This window comes from Mobula hypostoma, chromosome 6 (genome assembly GCF_963921235.1).
Source record: "Mobula hypostoma chromosome 6, sMobHyp1.1, whole genome shotgun sequence".
NCBI classification, from domain to species: Eukaryota; Metazoa; Chordata; class Chondrichthyes; order Myliobatiformes; family Myliobatidae; genus Mobula; species Mobula hypostoma.
The window spans coordinates 137,514,180-137,533,676 of record NC_086102.1 but is presented as its reverse complement, the minus strand read 5'-3'; the positions used below and the strand labels follow the sequence as shown (position 1 = coordinate 137,533,676).

At 41.5% G+C, this 19,497-nt stretch overlaps 1 protein-coding gene across 2 annotated transcripts in view; it reads right to left on the bottom strand.

The window, feature by feature from the left end:
* vps8 (VPS8 subunit of CORVET complex) overlaps positions 1–19,497 on the bottom strand; it is a 682,661-nt gene that overhangs the window by 640,102 nt on the left and 23,062 nt on the right. For both annotated transcript variants that reach the window (XM_063051804.1, XM_063051802.1), the window contains 3 exons: positions 14,724–14,820; positions 9,992–10,024; positions 5,134–5,188 (listed from right to left, as the gene is read on the bottom strand). In XM_063051804.1, the coding sequence (XP_062907874.1) occupies positions 5,134–5,188; positions 9,992–10,024; positions 14,724–14,820 (185 nt within the window). The remainder of the gene's footprint in view (positions 1–5,133; positions 5,189–9,991; positions 10,025–14,723; positions 14,821–19,497) is intronic.

Genomic DNA, 19,497 nt, shown 5'->3' with positions numbered 1-19,497 from the left:
GTTGGAGGAACAACACCTTATATTCCGTCTGGGTAGCCTCCAACCTGATGGCATGAACATCGACTTCTCTAACTTCCGCTAGGCCCCACCTCCCCCTCGTACCCCATCTGTTACTTATTTTTATGCACACATTCTTTCTCTCACTCTCCTTTTTCTCCCTCTGTCCCTCTGAATATACCTCTTGCCCATCTTCTGGGTTCCCCCCCCCGTCTTTCTTCCCAGACCTCCTGTCCCATGATCCTCTCGTATCCCTTTTGCCTATCACCTGTCCAGCTCTTGGCTCCATCCCTCCCCCTCCTGTCTTCTCCTATCATTTTGGATCTCCCCCTGCCCCTCCAACTTTCAAATCCCTTACTCACTCTTCCTTCAGTTAGTCCTGACGAAGGGTCTCGGCCTGAAACGTCGACTGTACCTCTTCCTACAGACGCTGCTTGGCCTGCTGCGTTCACCAGCAACTTTGATGTGTGTTGCCACGATATTCTTAGTGTGGTCTGACTAATACCTTATAAAGCTTCAGCATCACATCCTTGCTCTTATATTCTAATCCTCTTGAAATGGTTGCTAAAATTGCATTTATCTTCCTTATCACCAACTGAACCTGCAAGTTAACCTTTAGAGAATTTGGCACAAAGACTCCCAAGTCTCTTCACACATCTGATTTTTGAATTTTCTCCCCATTTAGAAAATAGTCTACACCTTTATTTCTTCTACTAAAGTGCATTATCATACACTTCCCTGTACTATATTCCATCTGCCACAACGTTGCCCTTTCTCCCAATCTGTCTCAGTCCTTCTGCACACTCCCTGCTTACTGAACACTACCTGCCCCTCCACCAACACCAAACTCTGTGAAACACAGCAGCTAATTATAAAAGGCCCTTTTTATTCCCACTCTTTCCCTCTTGCCATTCAGCCGATCTTCTATCCATTCTCGTATCTTTCCTGAAATACCATAAGCTCACTAAAGGAAAGAAATCCACCATCCATAACTGGTAAGTCTATACACAAAGTCAGACCAATGGTTGATGCTGATCAATCATCTAAAATGGCCAACAATTCACTCAGCAGAAATCTCAACAAAAGCAGAGTAAATTATAGACTGCCCACAAGTCTCTTCTCAGTTGTTAGCAGTAGTGGACGATATGCCCACAGCCATGAAGTCTATTTGCTCAACAATAACTTGGTCAATGATGCCCAGTTTTTTGGCTCCAGAGCACCATGCAGCTTAAGAACTCATTACAGTCTCAGTCCAAATTATCAGTAAAATGGCTGAGTTTTTAAAGACATGAGGCGAGAGTGACTACCCTCAATATTAAAGAGTCAGTCATTTGACCAAGTGTGGCTTCAAGGAATCCGAGGAGAACATTAACTCATTTACTCTCTTTCCACTGCTGCAGACCAACATTCTGCTTTTATTTCCATTATGCATTCTGATAAATTATATGACCATATGATCATAAAGCATAGGAATAGAATTATGCCATTTGGCCCAATGAGTCTGCATTCAATTATGGCTGATTTATTTTCACTCTCAACCCCATTCTCCTTTGATACCCTTACTAATTAAGAATCTATTAACTTCCTCAGTAAATATGCCCAATGATTTGACCTCCACAGCAGTCTGTGGCAATGAGTTCCACAGATTCACCACCTTCTAGCTAAGTAAATTCCTCATCTCTGATCTAAAGGGATGATTTGTATTATTAACAGTTCTCTCAATTCTGGGACTGAGTTCAGTAATAATGAACGTGCAGAGGAGTCACCAGCTCCGAGAGTAGGTTTAATGCTTAAAAGATAGATCCAGTCATTCATTGCAAATACTAACTTGGCATGACAATCTCAGTTGCAAACAAGCACCACGAATTTTCCAATACTGGAACAAAATCTGGCTGAGGTACCTTTGGTATAAACATCCATATGAAACAAGTTATTAATTATTTAACCTAATTTCTTTTTCATTTCCTTAATGCCTCATTTCTCTCTTGATCTCTCTAATCCTCTAAATTTCATCTGTTAACCCCCATCCTAGTATCAAAGTTGCATTTCCCTAACCTCTCTATTTTATCCCTTGATACCCACCCACTTTATACTGTTCATTTAACCACCTCCCATGCCTTTGCCCTATTTCCTACAAGCTTCTAGCCACTCAGCTTTGCTTCCTGGCTCCCATAGTAACTAGTATTATTAACAGTTCTTTCAACTCAGGGACAGGCTGCCTCCCTCTGCAAATCTGCTGTCATCACACTTGCCATGTTAAACTCAAATCCAAACTCACTAACCTATCCAAGCTCACTGAACAGGTTGTTACTCCCCAGATTCATGTTGATCTTTCCTGGAACTTTTTGTTTGAAGCCTTCCAAAAGCAGCCATCAAAATAGCTTTCATCAAAATACTAATGACATACAATATGCATGTCACAAAATTAATCAAACCCCTCTGCCCTTCCAGAGGTCGTGCTTTTGGCTGCCTACGCTCAAGAATTATTTCCTCCTCACATCTCTATCACTTTTTGTTTCTCCTTTAAGTCACTACTTAAATTCCATCTCTTTGACCAAGCTTTTTGTTATCACCCATTACATCTCTACGTACTAAGGTATTAAATGTTTTGATTGTTATTGTTTGTTTGAGACTGTTAAAGAATTGTGCTAATTTAAAGATGCATGAAATATCCCTAAAACCCCAAAAAAAGGAGATGAGGATGGGGGTAGAATCACAAAATAGAAAATATTACAATTATGTTCTATTATTTACTTAAATATATCATTATAGGTGAATATTGGAGATAGCTTACAAAAAAATGTTAATAAGATAAAATTCACCTGCAGTACTTAAATTTAAAGGTAACTTGCAATCTTAGACAGAAAAACAAGCATTTTACTTTATGTCAATTATTGGAGCTTCAGTTTGTAAAAGCAGAAAGCAAGCAAACCCCTAGGTACACCCACAGCTCTGTGTTCTGTACCTTTTCCTATATATCCAGGGCGACATGAAGAGAAAGAAGAGACCACAAGTCAGCATTCAATGTTCAGCACATTATACATAACAATATTAAACACTTCCTCTATAACTTAAAGAAAAACAGTACTCTGCACACGAAAGAGATGCATACTACAAAAAGATTGGTGCAACATTGCACGAGCCTTCACCATACAAAATAATGGCAAACATAAACTTAAATTAAACATAAGCCTGAAGGCACACATTCAGCGATTCAGGAACAGCTTCTTCCCCTCTGCCATCCGATTCCTAAATGGACATTGAACCCTTGGACACTACCTCATTTCTTTAATATATTATTTCTGTTTTTGGAACAATTTTTAATCATTCAATATACGTATACTGTAATTGATTTATTCATTTATTTATTATCCTATTTTGTGTCTTTTTTCTTCTATATTATGTATTGCGTTGAACTGCTGCTGCTAAGTTAACAAATTTTACAACACATGTCGGTGATAATAAAGCTGACTCTGATAAATTTATCCAGGATGTTGCAGTTATAAAGCAACAGCTCTGCTAGGTGTGCCATTTGTGCTATTATTTGAGGGAGGGATGTTAACTTTAAAAGAGCCTGAACACAATACCCAGAGTTCACTGATTCAAGTCCAGCCATGCTGGGAAATGGCTCCAGATAGCACTCCTGTCGTATTCCATCAAGAGTATAAAATACATGACCATGTCCTGGGGTTACTCTTGACTGAACAGCTTGTAAAACAGAGGTGATGTTGCCTTGGAGTAAGCCAACACTTCAAATATTGAAACTTCCTATCGATACAAAGGATAGCTGCACTGCAAGTCATTGCTTTCCAACAGTAATTCATATTGACAACACAATTTAGAACTATTTAAAGGCAAGCTTTTTCTTATATTCAAAATTAATTGCACATATAATACTTTTATTGATTTGAAGCTCAAATATGGTCATTAAAAGGTTTTGACAATGCTTTTACGGCCAATTAGTATGTTGTGATGTAGCTAATTTTATTTGCACAAACAGAAAAACACCACATTACCCAGTCCATTTAAATACCAACAATTTTCTCTTTGGAATTAATGTATTTTTTTCATCCCCAACTACAACAGAATCAAAATAATTTCACATAAGTGTGCCAAATTAAGGGAGAACTGATCCACCAACATATCAGGTTGCAGAATTGTCTGCAAACATAATATTCAAGATTTAATAAAAACGGAAGTTGAAATGGCCAGAATTCTATCAATTATTACACATATCCAGATTGTAATATTGAATGGATGTTTGTCAGTCAATCCCTCCACCAGCCAAGCTCTTAATTTCAAATCATATCACTGAATAGAAATAGCAAGTGAAAGCAGGATTCTTTCTCACAAAGGAGTGCACAATCAGAAAGCAGCCTTGCATTACTCCAATCAACCAATAGAAAGGTCACCACCAGTTTCAGCATACACTCAGGTAACAAATAATTCGGGCTTTAGTTCATTCCAAGGATGAACACACACATCTTGCCAGAATGAATATACACAAAATGCTGGAGGAATTCAGCAAGTCAAGTAGCATCTATGGAAAAGAGTAAATAGTCAACATTTCGGGCTGAGACCCTTCATCAGGACTGAGAAAAAAAGATGAGAAGTTAGAGCAAGAAGGTGAGGGGAGGGGAGGAAAAGTATAAGGTGGCAGGTGATAGGTGAAACCAGGAGAGGGGGAGGGATGAAATAAAGATCTGGGAAGTTGATAGGTGAAAGACAAAGGGCTGGAGAAGGGTGAATCTACGTTCAGTTGGAACAACATTTTAGGAACAATAAAATGATAAAAACTTAACCAAATATTTTCTATTTATTTCACATGACAGAACCTAACGGGCACTGGGCCTATAAATTTCTATCTTGAGGCCATAACTTTCTATCTTACCACACCAATCGGTAGAATTCAACATTATCTCTTTTTTGCCATATAGAAACAGGGACAATGTTGGATGCAAATATTTACATGTAGAAAAATTTGAACATGAAGATTTCAATGGAGTTAGAAGAAATCTGAATAACTTAACATTTGCAGATTCAGAGAAAAACTTTTATTTTAAGACAACAATATTATTAGGGTTGTTACAATGAGCACTGAACAAGTGAAGAGTCTGTGAAAGATTTCTACCTTACCAAATACAAGTGCCAATCCATGCGACGTGCCCACTGCTATGAGGTTTGACACAACCTGGAGAAGCAAAAAGTAAATTTAAATAAATAACGTAGACTCGTGGCTACAAGAATATTTTAGTGGCTACAAGAATATCATAACAGAGAAAGTATTAAGGAAGTTACCACTTTATAACATGGCTAAATTGGCACTCAGATGATTTACTTTCCAGGTTGCTAGCAGAAACAAGGGGACAAATGGCAGAGGCTCTGAATGCTGCATTTCAATCTTCTTTAGCATTTGAAACAGAGCCAGATTTTTACATCTGCTAGTATTGTAACATTGTTGTTAAAGTTAGAAGGGGGCTAAACAAGTTATTATAAACCAACTAGTTTAAGTTTATTGGTGGATAAGTTATTGGACTTCTAAGTGACAGTAAAACTTTCATTTAAAAAGGCACAGATTAATCAAGGTCAATCAGCATGAATTTGTAACTGAAAGGCAGACCTTACTACCCGAACTCTTTGTGGAGGGTCAATAACTGTTTGATATAGTCCACATACATTTTTGCAAGGTTTTCGTCAAGATGCTATTTGACAGACTGGACAAGTAAACAAAGGTACAGTGGTAAACTGGATCAAATATTGCCTTAGCAGCTGGAAGAAAAGAATAATGGGTGATGGGTGATTTTATAATTGAAAACCTGTTACATGAAATATTTGAAAGATGCCACCAGGACTCAGCCCTCGGTTTCCAGTGGCATCAGGACCTCAAACTGTAGTCCCTTCTCACAAAGCTCTTGCAGGGGCTGCACTGAGTTTCAGTACATCCCACAGCATATATGCTTATATCCTGGAATATAGCGAATGGTAGCATCTTAGTACAATGGAAGGCCATCAGGTTTGAGGCAAACCATAGCAAGGTTTTTCACTGTGTTGATGATCTTCCAGTTGATGCTTGACTTCACGTGTATCCCTGAGAACAGCTCAAAGATTATAAAATCATCTGCTGCACAGCTGCTCAGGGAAAACCTCAACAAGGGCTACCTCAGCCTTTTCCAAAACTCCTTGACAATCAGTCTATAAATAAGTGGAAGACAATCTCATCCGCAAGGCTGCCATCTCAAGGGCAGCATTTGTGGAAAGTGACTGCTGTACCCTTCTCTTCAGAGGCCGGCAGCATGCTCCATGTTGACTAATGCCTGTCTGTCTTCGAGTGAAGGTCAAGCAATGTGGCAAGGTGCAAATTAATGGAACAATACACAGCAATGAGGCCAGGCCCAGCCTTCACAACACCAAGACATAGAACCTCAGCACATGTATACTTCAGTTCTATGAACAGGATGATGCAGCACACACAAAGATAGCTATCATGGTAAGGGGTACATGGAGTTTGTTTTTTTCTCCTATTTCCTCTGGAGAATTATATATAATGACTAAATAGAAACAAACAATCCTCGATCTCAAGATGAAAGAGATCAAATGACTGTCACAGCACACTCTCATGGTATGGCACACCTCCACCAATAACAGCAACACTGAGAGTGTCTCACACCTGATGATCAAGTTCTTGCTCGACATCCCAGTCTATCTGTCACTTCGGTTAACAGTTCAAAATGTTCATTTTAATGTCAAAGTATGCATGTACAATGCAATTCTCATATTTGTCTTTTCCAGATAGCAATGAAATGCAGAAAAAAAAACAGGAATCATTGAAAGAAGACATCAACCCTTTTCCCTGCATGAAAGAGAAAAAGAAACAAAATCCACAAATCCTAAACCCCGAAACCCTCCCTCGCACAACAGCTAACAGATTGCCCCCATGCAAAATAGTGGCTAGAACATAAAACCCCATATCCACACCCTTGCAAAAAAGTAGTGACAATAACATCAAACCCCCAATTCTCTTCCTCACAAAAAACAGCAACAATAGTATCAAACCCCCACTCTCATACACAAAAATTAACAGATCGTTCATAAAGAAAAGTCAGGAAGAACATTAAACCTAAAATCCCCAACCCTTTTCTTTCACAAAAACCAACACATCACCCATCCTGCAGCCCAACCTGCCAATCTGCAACAAGAAAATACAGAAAACGGAAGGAAAGCAATATAAACTACAGTCTAATAATCACATAAATCTTACAACTTCAGAAACACCCTCCCGTCAGAATTAAATTCAATCCTTCTGTGAAGAGCACCAGCCGCACCGCAGACTTGCATCCTTCCAAATGCCACCGACCCAACTACCGACCCACTGACCCATGGCCTCTGTGGAGAGCAACCGCTGACCTCCAGCCCCACAGTCCTTCCAGGTGAGGCGACACTTCACCTGTGAGTCGACTGGGGTGATATACTGCGTCCGGTGCTCCCGATGTGGCCTTTTATATATTGGCGAGACCCGACGCAGACTGGGAGACCGCTTTGCTGAACATCTACGCTCTGTCCGCCAGAGAAAGCAGGATCTCCCAGTGGCCACACATTTTAATTCCACATTCCATTCCCATTCTGACATGTCTATCCACGGCCTCCTCTACTGTAAAGATGAAGCCACACTCAGGTTGGAGGAACAACACCTTATATTCCGTCTGGGTAGCCTCCTACCTGATGGCATGAACATTGACTTCTGTAACTTCCGCTAATGCCCCACCTCCCCCTCATACCCCATCCGTTATTTATTTTTATACACACATTCTTTCTCTCACTCTCCTTTTTCTCCCTCTGTCCCTCTGACTATACCCCTTGCCCATCCTCTGGTTGCCCCCCCTTGTCTTTCTCCCCAGACCTCCTGTCCCATGATCCTCTCATATCCCTTTTGCCAGTCACCTGTCCAGCTCTTGGCTCCATCCCTCCCCCTCCTGTCTTCTCCTATCATTTTGGATCTCCCCCTACCCCTCCCACTTTCAAATCTCTTACGTCAACTGTACCTCTTCCTAGAGATGCTGCCTGGCCTGCTGCGTTCACCAGCAACTTTGATCCATTCTAGCTTCCCGTTAATGCCCTGGACTCTTTGTTCAATGGCACGAATTTCCCACACACAAACTATGCCGTGATTAAGAACAATCTTAAGTTTTTCTTGATGGTAAATGTTATATATGTAGGTGAAGTGGTAGAAGCAGATATGATAGCAACATTTAAAAGAACCATGAACAAGCAAGGAATAAAGTGATACAGAACAGGTATATTAGTTTAATGGTTTGTCTAGACACTGCGAACTGAAGGGCCTGTGTCTGTACTGTAGAGTTGCATGCTTCTATCTTTACAATTTTGTGTTTTCTTTTTACAGGATTTCTATATGGGCTTCAGTGTTATACATGGTGCTAGCACAGCACATCAAAAAATCCAATTTCTAAGTAGTAGCTTTCTTTCCCTCTTTCTTTTTCTAAACTACCTCCAGAGATAATGCCTAAAAGGAAATTCGTTAAGCCAGTAACACACATCAAAGTTGCTGGTGAATGCAGCAGGCCAGGCATCATCTCTAGGAAGAGGTACAGTAGACGTTTCAGGCCGAGACCCTTCAGCAGGACTAACTGAAGGAAGAGCTAGTAAGAGATCTGAAAGTGGGAGAGGGAGGGGGAGATCCGAAATGATAGGAGAAGACAGGAGGGGGAGGGATGGAGCCAAGAGCTGGACAGTTGATTGGCAAAAGGGATATGAGAGGATCATGGGACAGGAGGCCCAGGGAGAAGGAAAAGGGGGAGGGGGGGAAAACCCAGAGGATGGGCAAGGGGTATAGTGAGAGGGACAGAGGGAGAAAAAGGAGAGAGAGAGAAAGAACATGTGTATATAAATAAATAACGGATGGGGTACGAGGGGGAGGTGGGGCATTAGCGGAAGTTAAAGAAGTCAATGTTCATGCCATCAGGTTGGAGGCTACCCAGACGGAATATAAGGTGTTGTTCCTCCAACCTGAGTGTGGCTTCATCTTTACAGTAGAGGAGACTTTCAAATCTCTTACTAGCTCTTCCTTCAGTTAGTCCTGACGAAGGGTCTCGGCCCGAAACGTCGACTGTTCCTCTTCCTAGAGATGCTGCCTGGCCTGCTGCGTTCACCAGCAACTTTGATGTGTGTTGCTTGAATTTCCAGCATCTGCAGAATTCCTGTTGTTTGCGTTCATTAAGCCAGTATCAGTTTTTAATTTCTTCTACTGCACTGTTAATGGGTGTATTAGTTAATGTATGATTTGCAGGACAGTATTTTAAACCTGGGTAGTACTTTATAGTATTGTTTAAATATAGAGTCAAGACCTCCTGGGCCAGTGGGGACAAAATCAAATATCAACACTATCACTTGAATCTCCCTAAAAGTTTGGACTCTGTACGCCGATTTTCAAGTTAAAGCAAGAAACTAAAATAAGTATGGTATACTCAAAGAGAGATCAAATGTAAATTATTTTAGTGCCTCAAAAATGCAAGTATGAGTCGAAAGTTGAGAAATATAGCAGATATATACAAGGATCTTCCATCTGCAATTGTGGTAGCTTTTATTTTCGAGAAAAGGAACAGAAAATAAAGTCTAAGTCATTTTGGGCTCTGGTCAAATCAATAAATTATCTTCTTCTATCACAAGGAGCACCTCACTGAATACAGAAAGAAAAATCACTGTCTTATAATCAGAGAACCACAGATAAAACACACTGAGGCAACAAATTGCTCCCTTATATCAATGGCAGATGTTGAAAAATTTACCCAAACTAATCGTATTTTCAATAGTTTGTTTTTGCAGTTTTTATTCAATGTATGTATTCAGTCATAAAATCATTCATTAGATCATCAACCTTCATCTCAAAAATTTTATCTCATTTACAAAAGGTAAAATAAACATTTCATCAATAACCAACACCATAAAGTGGAAATGAATGATTTATATATGCTGTACTTACAACAGCAGTGGGTAATCCTGCATCAACTCTATCCTGTAAAAAAAACGTTATAAAATTTCGTTACCAAATAGACACATCTCACCAAGGGACACTTTACACAAACCTAGTATTTCCTCCAGTTATGTTAAACAAATGACAAAATCCTAAAACAAACGTGATACAAGATAAATTAAACAACAGAGCAAGCATTTTATGGGCCAACATACACGAAATGCTGGAGGCACTCAGCAGACCAGGCAGCATATATGGATAAAAGTAGTCGGTGTTTCAGGCCAAAACCCTTCAGCAGGACTGAAAAAAGGAAGCTGAGTAGATTTGAAAAGTTGGGGGGAGAGGGGAGAGAGAAACGCCAGTTGACAGGTGAAACTTGGAGGGGTGGGATCAAGCAAAGAGCTAGGAAGTTGATTGGTGAAAGAGACAGATTGCCATGGAAGTGGGAGGAGAAGCACCAGAGGGAGGCAATGGGCAAGCAAGGAGATAACATGAGAGAGAGACAAGAGGATGGAAAATGATGAAGGGGGAAGATGGAGACATTACTGGAAGTTTGAGAAATTGATATTCATGCCATGACGATGGAGGCTACCCAAGCGGAACACAAGGTATTGCTCCTCCAACATAAGTGTGGCCTTATCCCGACAGTGGAGGAAGCCACGGATGGACACATCAGAATGGGAATGGGAAGTGGAATTAAAATGGGTGGTTATTGGGAGATGCAGCTTGTTCTGGCGGACAGAGCGTAGGTATTCGGGGAAGGACAGTTTGGGGCCCTGAATGGTAGTGAGGGAGGAGGTGTAGGGGCAGGTGAAGCACTGCAGGAGTGCTTCCTACACCCATACTGAACTCGACGATTTCATCCACTTTGCATCCAACCTCCACCCGGCCCTCAAATTCACCTAGTCCATTTCCAAAACTCCCCTTCCCTTTCTCGATCTGTCTCTATCTCCAGAAACAGCTTATCCACCAATATCTATTATAAACCAATGGACTCTCACAGCTACCTGGACTATACCTCGTCCCACCCTGCCACTTATAAAAACGCCATCCCCTTCTCTCAATTCCTCCGTCTCTGCCACATCTGCTCTCAGGATGAGGCTTTCAATTCTAGAATGAAGGAGGTGTCCGCATTTTCAAAGAAAGGGACTTCCCTTCCTCCACCACCAACCCTGCCCTCAACCACATCTCTTCCATTTCCCGCACATCTGCTCTTACCCACCCTCCCACCACGCTACCAGGGATAGGGTTCCTTTTGTCCTCACCTACCACCCCACCAGCCTCAGCGTCCAGCACATAATTCTCCGAAACTTCCGCCACCTCCAACTGGCTCCCACCACAAACACGTCTTCCTCTCCCCCCACTTTCTGCTTTCCACAGTGATTGCTCCTTATGCGACTCCCTTGTCCATTTGTCCCTCCCCACTGATCTCCATCCAGGCACTTATCCTTGCAAGTGGAACAAATGCTTCACCTGCCCCTACACCTCCTCTGTCACTACTGTTCAAAGCCCCAAACAGTCCTTTCAGGTGAAGCGACACTGTACCTGTGAGTCTGTTGGGGTCATATACTGTGTTCGGTGCTCCCAGTGTGGCCTCTTGTATATCAGTGAGATCCAACGTAGATTGGGAGACTGCTTCCCCGAGCATCTACATTCCACCCTCCAGAACAAGCAGGATCTCCCAGCGGTCACCCATTTTAATTCCACTTCCCATTCCCATTCTGATATGTCTATCTACAGTCTTCTCCACTGTCATGATGAGGTCACACTTAGGTTGGAGGAACAACACCCTATATTCCGTTTGGGTAGCCTCCAACCGGATGGCATAAGCATCGATTTCTCAAATCTCCAGTAATGCCTCCACCCGCCTTTTACCATTTCCCATCCCTTTGTCCCTCTCTCATGTTATCTCCTTGCCTGCCATCACCTCCCTCTGGTGCTCCTCGCTTCCCCCCACCACTTTTCATCTTTCTTCCATGGCCTTCTGTCTCTTTCACCAATCAATTTCCTAGCTCTTTGCTGCATCCCTCCCCCTTCAAGCTTCACCTATTGCCTAAAGTTTCTCTCTCCCCTCCCCCCACCTTTCAAATCTACTCAGCGTTTTTTCTCCATTCTTGCAGAAGGGTTTCGGCCCAAAATGTCAACAGTATTTTTTTCCATATATGCTGCCTGGCTGCTGAGTTCCTCCCTCCAGCATTTTGTGTGTGTTGCTGGGATTTCCAGCATCTGCAGATTTTCTCCTGTTTATGATTTTACAGCCCAATTTATGCTGCAAAACTATCTGTGTGTTATATGGCACTATTCATCCTGTGATCCCATGACTTCCATTAAGTCTATATCTAATTCAATGAAAGCATGACTAATTCAAACTTTATCCCCAACTCCACCTTTCTGGTTAATTTCTATAAGGCCCCAATTCCTTTGTGTTCTCAAAGTAAATACAACTAATGACTCAGCATCCACAACTCTCCAGACTAAAGGAATCCAAAGATTTACACGAGAAGGAATCCCTTTGTACCTCAAGTCTTTCGTGTTTGATATGTTTCCTTAGAATATGCCTCTTCATTTAGGAGTCATTTCTTCAGAACATCATCCTTGCTATGCTACCTCAGAATTTCAATGAGATCTTTCATGCTTCTAAACTTCAGTGTAGCAGACTAATACTCCACAATTTTTCCCCAGATGACAACCCCTTCTGCTTTGGAGGAAATGGAGTACTTGTTCACAAGATTGATTTTGGTGTAGAAGTATCTTGTATTTGTCCATGTTGCAGTAATTTGATATGAGCTCACCATACTAAATTCACTTTCTCTTTCCTGTGTTTCTTAATCAAGCCATCATTTTGCAATCTTTATTCCTCATTATCAATCCACCTGGCAATGAATTCACTTAATCTATGTATATCGTTCCCAGTGTTTGCACTGTTCAGTCCATAGTAGATCAATCCACTTGGTTAAAGAGATACACATCTGCTTCCTATAATCACCCTGGTCTCATTTGCCTCCCCACAAATGCACCAGCAAGGATATGAATCTATTAACAGGTGCCATTTGATTATCAGAAGGAATATAAGGTGTTGTTCCTCCAACCTGAGTGTGGCTTCATCTCGACAGTAGAAGCGGCCATGGATTGACATATCAGAATGGGAATGGGATGTGGAATTAAAATGTGTGGCCACTGGGAAATCCTGCTTTCTCTGGCAGACAGAGCGTAGATGTTCAGCGAAACAGTCTCCCATTCTGCGTCGGATCTTACCAATATATAGAAGGCCACACCAGGAACACCGGACGCAGTATATCATACCAGCCGACTCACAGTTGAAGTGTCGCCTCACCTGGAAGGACTGTCTGGGGCCCTGAATGGTGGTGAGGGAGGAAGTGTAAAGGCATGAGTAGCACTTGTTCCGCTTACAAGGATAAGCGCCGGGAGGGAGATCGGTGGGAAGGGATGGGGAGGATATATCAATCCATGGCCTCCTCAACTGTCAAGATGAAGCCACACTCAGGTTGGAGGAACAACACCTGATATTCCTTCTGGCCCCTCCTCCCGTTCTTACCCCATCCCTTATTTATTTATTTTTATTTCTCCCCCTCTTTTTTTCCTCTCTCTGTCCCTCTCACAATCACTCTTTGCCTGCTCTCCATCTTCCTCTGGGCTCCCCTCTCCCTTTCTTTCTCCCTAGGTCTCCCATCCCATGATCCGCCCCCTTCTCAAGCTCTGTATCCCTTTTGTCAATCAACTTTCCAGCTCTTAGCTTCATCCCTCCCCCTCCTGTCTTCTCCCAACATTTTGGATCTCCCCCTTCCCCTTTCAAATCTCTTACTATCCGTTCTTTCAGTTAGTCCTGACGAAGGGTCTCAGCCCGAAACGTCGACTGTACTTCTTCCTATAGATGCTGCCTGGCCTGCTGCATTCCACCAGCATTTTGTGTTTGTTGCTTTTTTCCATAGCTGTTTCCTGGCCAGCTGAGTTCCACAGCATTTTGTATGTGTCTTTCTTTTGCGGCCTCTAGATTCAACCAGTTAATTTCTGTCATGGTCAATCTCTCATTCTTCACCTTCTAAACTTCATATCTTTATCCTACTCTCCCTCATGTCCCATTGCCCTTTATTCCTCTTTTAGCTACCCTATGTTGACTTTTCACACACTCATATACCCTAATGTTGATTGTATTTATTTTTTGTTAATTATCCCGACATTCACATGGGCATTACAATCATGGACATAGCACCAATCTTCACCAAAAACATCCATTCAATAGCCATAAGAAGTGGACCATTAATTCCTCTTCACGACAATTTGAACTTTGGAATAAGGTGGTAAAATGAAAGCATAATTAAGAAACACAGAAAAAAGAAAGTGAACTTAGTACGGTGAGTTCACATCAAACTGGCACAGCATGGACAAATGCAAGAATAAGGAGGTCTTGCTGCGACTACATATTGAGTTTTATGATGACAGAGAAATTCTTACAGATCTGGTCTTCTTGTTTAGGGAAGGATATTTTTGCTTTGAAGCCAACAGAGTGTTTGCTTTCTAGATTGACTTTGGTCTAGAAGGGGTTGTACAGCATTTTTCAAAATTGATCAGTGATCCCTCTTATGAAAACACAAAAAAATCTACAATTGCCAACCCCTTATTGTGCTGCATTGCAGGTTGAATCAAAAGGTATTAAGCAAAGTTAAAACTGCATTTCACTGGGATCATTTAGGAGAGGTGATAAGAGAGAAAATTTACTTACTGCTGCAGATACAACTTGTGCAGAAACCCCTTTAAGAACTGATCGCCGAACAACTGAACCATGAATGCATAAGCTGACATCTGAAACATTTTTCCTTCTAGACAATTGGTTAATGAGGGAGAAGAAGAAAAACTGAGAATTACATTATTGTTACCTTGTTTTGCCACTTCTTCACAAGCATTCCCAACTGGATTTTAATCTAGATCCTTCTAAATTAATCAGTATCAAGATTAGTCAAGAGAATTAATTGCAGGAGGCAATGACAGAATTATTGCAACTGTCTTCATGGCTGAGATTACAATGACAATTCTCTTATTTGTATCAACTAGTTCTGTAAATTAAAGTCTAAAAGGTACAATGAAATAGTTCTGCTATTGGACCAGTAATCAGAGGCCTAATAATCTGGACAGCTCACAATAATCCAACCACACAATGCGGAGAATTTAAACTCAGTTAACTAAATTATCCTGGAATACAAAATTACAGAACCATGAAAACACAAGAAAACAAAAATACACTGAACTCACTAATGTTCTTAGGGAAGTAAAATTTCCTATCCAATCCTTATCCAGTCTAGTTGTGACTTCAGACCCAATCCTTATCACTCAAAAATTCAGAATTAATGTAATAAACATGAATTATAAATAATTTACACATGAAAAAAAAGGTAAATATTGTGTAAGATCGCTCTTACTTAAATACATTTGCAACCTGAAACTGTTAAAAGGGGAACAAAGATGATGAAAGAGAAGAGTTTAAGGAACCTTGTTCCCTTAGTTCAGAGCAGCTACCAAAACAGTGCAAAGTCACACTTCACACTGCAATGTTGACACTCTGCAGCATAAGACTCCTCTTTACAGTGACAGTACTGGAATAACCTGAAAACAAACTTGAATAAAAACTGTCAATTTCAAAAAAAATGACAACGAGGGTCTGCCGTTAAAAAAATGACATGCTTTCATATTTTCTTTCACCTAAAATAATAGTTCACAGAACATAGAAGACCACAACACAATATAGGCCCTTTGGCCAACAATGTTGTCCTGACCTTTAACAATTACCTCAAGATCAATCACACCATTCCTTCCCACATAGCCCTCCATTTTTCTTTCATCCATGTGTCTATCTAACATTCTCTTAAATATGTCTAATGTACATGCCCCTACCACCACCCCAGCAATGCATTCCATGCACTTACCACTGTAAAAAAAAAGCAAGCATCCTAAGTAAATCTCCTTCGCAACCTCTCTAAAGCTTCCACATTCTTTCTTTAAAGAGGTGACCACGGATGAACACAGTACTCTAAGAGTGGCGTAACCATTTTAAAGAGTTACAACATTATCTCGTGGCTCTTGAACTCAATCCCTAGGCTAATGAAGGCCATATGCCTTCTTAACTATGCTATCGACTTGCGTGGCAACTTGGGGACCTATGCACTTTGCCTTCAAGTTCGACCTTCCAAAGTGAATCATTTCACACTTCTCCAGAATGAACTCCATCTGCCACTTCTCAGCCCAGTTCTGTATCCTATTGTTGTCATCATGGCTATCCCTCGAGGTTGAGGATGATGGTCTTCATTCTGTTGATCTACTTATGGGCTCTCAAGTGGATTATGAGTCCAACCTTGGCTTTGAAAGTTCTTCCGCATTCAGAACAGGTAGTTCCAGATGGCAGATCGGGCTTTAGTTGTTGCTGCCTCTCTTTCTATTTTCTTCTCTTTTCTTCTAATTCTGCACATCTGTCGCCTTCGAAAGTTGCTGTTCTCTCTCGGATGATGGCTTGCCAGAGTTTCCTGTCCTTGAGTTTCCTGTCCTTGGCATTGGTTTCCCAATTGTTGATGTCGATGTTACATTTCTTCATGTTGGCTTTTAAGACAACTTTGATTCTCTCCTGTTGTCTGCTCTTTTACGTTTGCCTTCTTTAAGCTGGGAGCAGAAGATTTGTTTCGGCAGATGTTTCTCTTTCATCCGAACAACATGACCACTCCATCTTAGTTGGTTCTTGATGACGTAGGCTTCAATGCTTGTTGTTTTTGCTTCATTTAGCAGACTGACGTTGGTTCTTCTATCTTCCCAGCTGATATTTAAGATGTTTCAAAGACAGCGTTGATGGAACTTTTCAAGTGCCTTCAGATGTCGTCGGTATGTTGTCCAAGTTTCTAATGCATACAGGAGCGTTGGGATTACCACTGCTTTGTACACTAACATTTTGGTATCTGTTCGGATGTCATCCATATCCTATCAATGTCCTGTTGTAACCAATGACAACCTTCTACACTACCGACAGCACTACCAAGCTTCCTATCATCTGCAAACTTACTAACTCACCCTTCCACCTTCTCATCCAAGTCACTTTAAAAAATTCACAAAGAACAAACTTCTGCAGAACACCACTAGTCAAGGACCTCCAGGCAGAATACTCTACACCCTCTGCCTTCTGTGGAAAGGCCAGATTTAAATCCATGCAGCCAAATCTCTCTAGATTAGCGGTCCCCAACCACCGGGCCACGGACCGGTACCGGGCCACGAGAGAATGATATGATTTGGTGATATGAGTCAGCTGCACCTTTCCTCATTCTGTCACGCTCTGTTGAGCCATTACACATGCAAGGTCATGACCCGCACGTCATCCGTGTCAGCGCGGGAAGGAGATCAACTCCTTAAGCTTGTAAATGACGACGGGCTGAAAAGTATGTTTGACATAACATCTCTGCCGGCATTCTGGATCAAAGTCAAGGCTAAATATCCTGAGATAGCCACAAAAGCACTGAAAACGTTGCTTCCATTTCCAACATCATAATCTCTGCGAAGCGGAGTTTGCTGCAATGAATGCAACGAAAACTAAATTGTGGAATAGACTGGACATAATGAACCCCCTTCGAGTATCACAGTCTCCCATCACCCCTCGATGGGACAGTGTTGTTGCAGGGAAACAAGCCCAGAGCTCCCACTGATTCAGCGATATTGGTGTGTTGCAATGATTTTATATGCTCATACGGGGAAAATATGTGCTGTGTGTTTAATATCCAAACGTTACTTAAAATGTTATGATGCTATTGACTTATATAATCATATAACAATTACAGCTCGGAAACAGGCCATCTCTGCCCTTCTAGTCCGTGCCAAACGCTACTCTCACCTAGTCCCACCGACCTGCACTCAGCCCACAACCCTCCATTCCTTTCTTGTCCATATACCTATCCAATTTTTCTTTAAGTGATAATATCAAACCTGCTTCTGCCACTTCTACTGGAAGTTCATTCAACACTTACTTCAAGCTCCCTGTCCTGCCCTGATAATTGACTTATCACTATAATCATGCAAGGAAAATATGCACTGTGTTTAATATTAAATTCGTTAGATAAACCCGTTTAGAAAAGAATTTGAGTGTATTAGCCACTTATCACCGATATTCCGGTCGTGATTAACACCCCACGCCCGCCCCGAACAGAATCGCCAAAAACGATTTGCAACCAAAAAATTGGCACGTACATGCATGTGCAATGGTGCCACGCAAGGCTTCATGGTCATTTTGTCTTTCTCTGGGTAAACACAATGTATTTCACTACTACCCTTGGCCGTTGGCAACCCAACCCCCCCCCCCACACCTCGAGTCCGCCGGTCCGCAAGAATATTGTCAATATTAAACCAGTCCGCAGTGCAGAAAAGGTTGGGGACCCCTGCTCTAGATCCCATGCCTCCTGACTTTCTGAATGATGGGGTATCTTTGCCAAATACCTTACTAAACTCTATCTAGACCACATCCACCACTCTACCATCATCAATTTATTTTGTCACTTCCTTGAAAAAGTCAATCAAGCTCATGAGGCACAACCTACACCCTCATAAAGCCAAACTGACTATGTCTAATCAGACTATGCTTCTCCAAGTACTTGTAAATGCTGCTTCTAAGAATCCTGTCCAATAGTTTGTCCACAAATGACGCAAAAGTCACTACTCTATAACTTCCACAATTATACCTACTACCTTTCTTGAACAAAGTAATAACATTTGCCAACTCTCCAATCTTCTCATACTATCCCTGTAGTGTGGATCCAAAGATCATCACCAACAGTGCAGTAATCTCTTCCCTCTCTTTCTATAATAACCTAGGATATATCAGATCTGGCTCCAAAGATTTATCTACCTTACAGTTTTACAAACATTCCAGCACATCCTCTTTGTTAGCCTCACCAAGTTCCAGTACATTAGTCTGTTCTATGCTGACCTCATATTTGTCAAGGTCCTCTCACTAGTGAATAATGAAGCCAAGTATTCATTAAGGACCTACCTTTTCTGACTCTAGGCACATCTTATCCCTGGTCTGTCCTACCCTCACTCTAGTCAAACTCCTGTTCTTCACGTAAGAACATAACCCCATAGATATAAGAGGAGAGTTAGGCCATTTGGACCATCTAGTCTGCTCTGCCATTTCATCATGGCTGATCCATTTTTCCTCTCAGCCCAAGTCTCCTGCCTTTCCCCATATCCCTTCATGTTCTGACCAATCAAGAATCTATCAACCTCTGCCTTAAATATACATAAAGACATGGCCTCCATAGCCACCTGAGGCAATGAGTTCCACAGAATCACCACTTACTGACTAAAGAAATTCCTCCTCATCTCCATCCTAAAAGGACACCACTTTACTCTGAAGCTGTGTTCTCTGGTCTTAGACACTCCCACCACAGGAAACATCTTCTCCATATCCACTTTATCAAGCCCTTTCACTATTCAATAGGTTTCAATTAGGTTACCCTCATTCTTCTGAATTC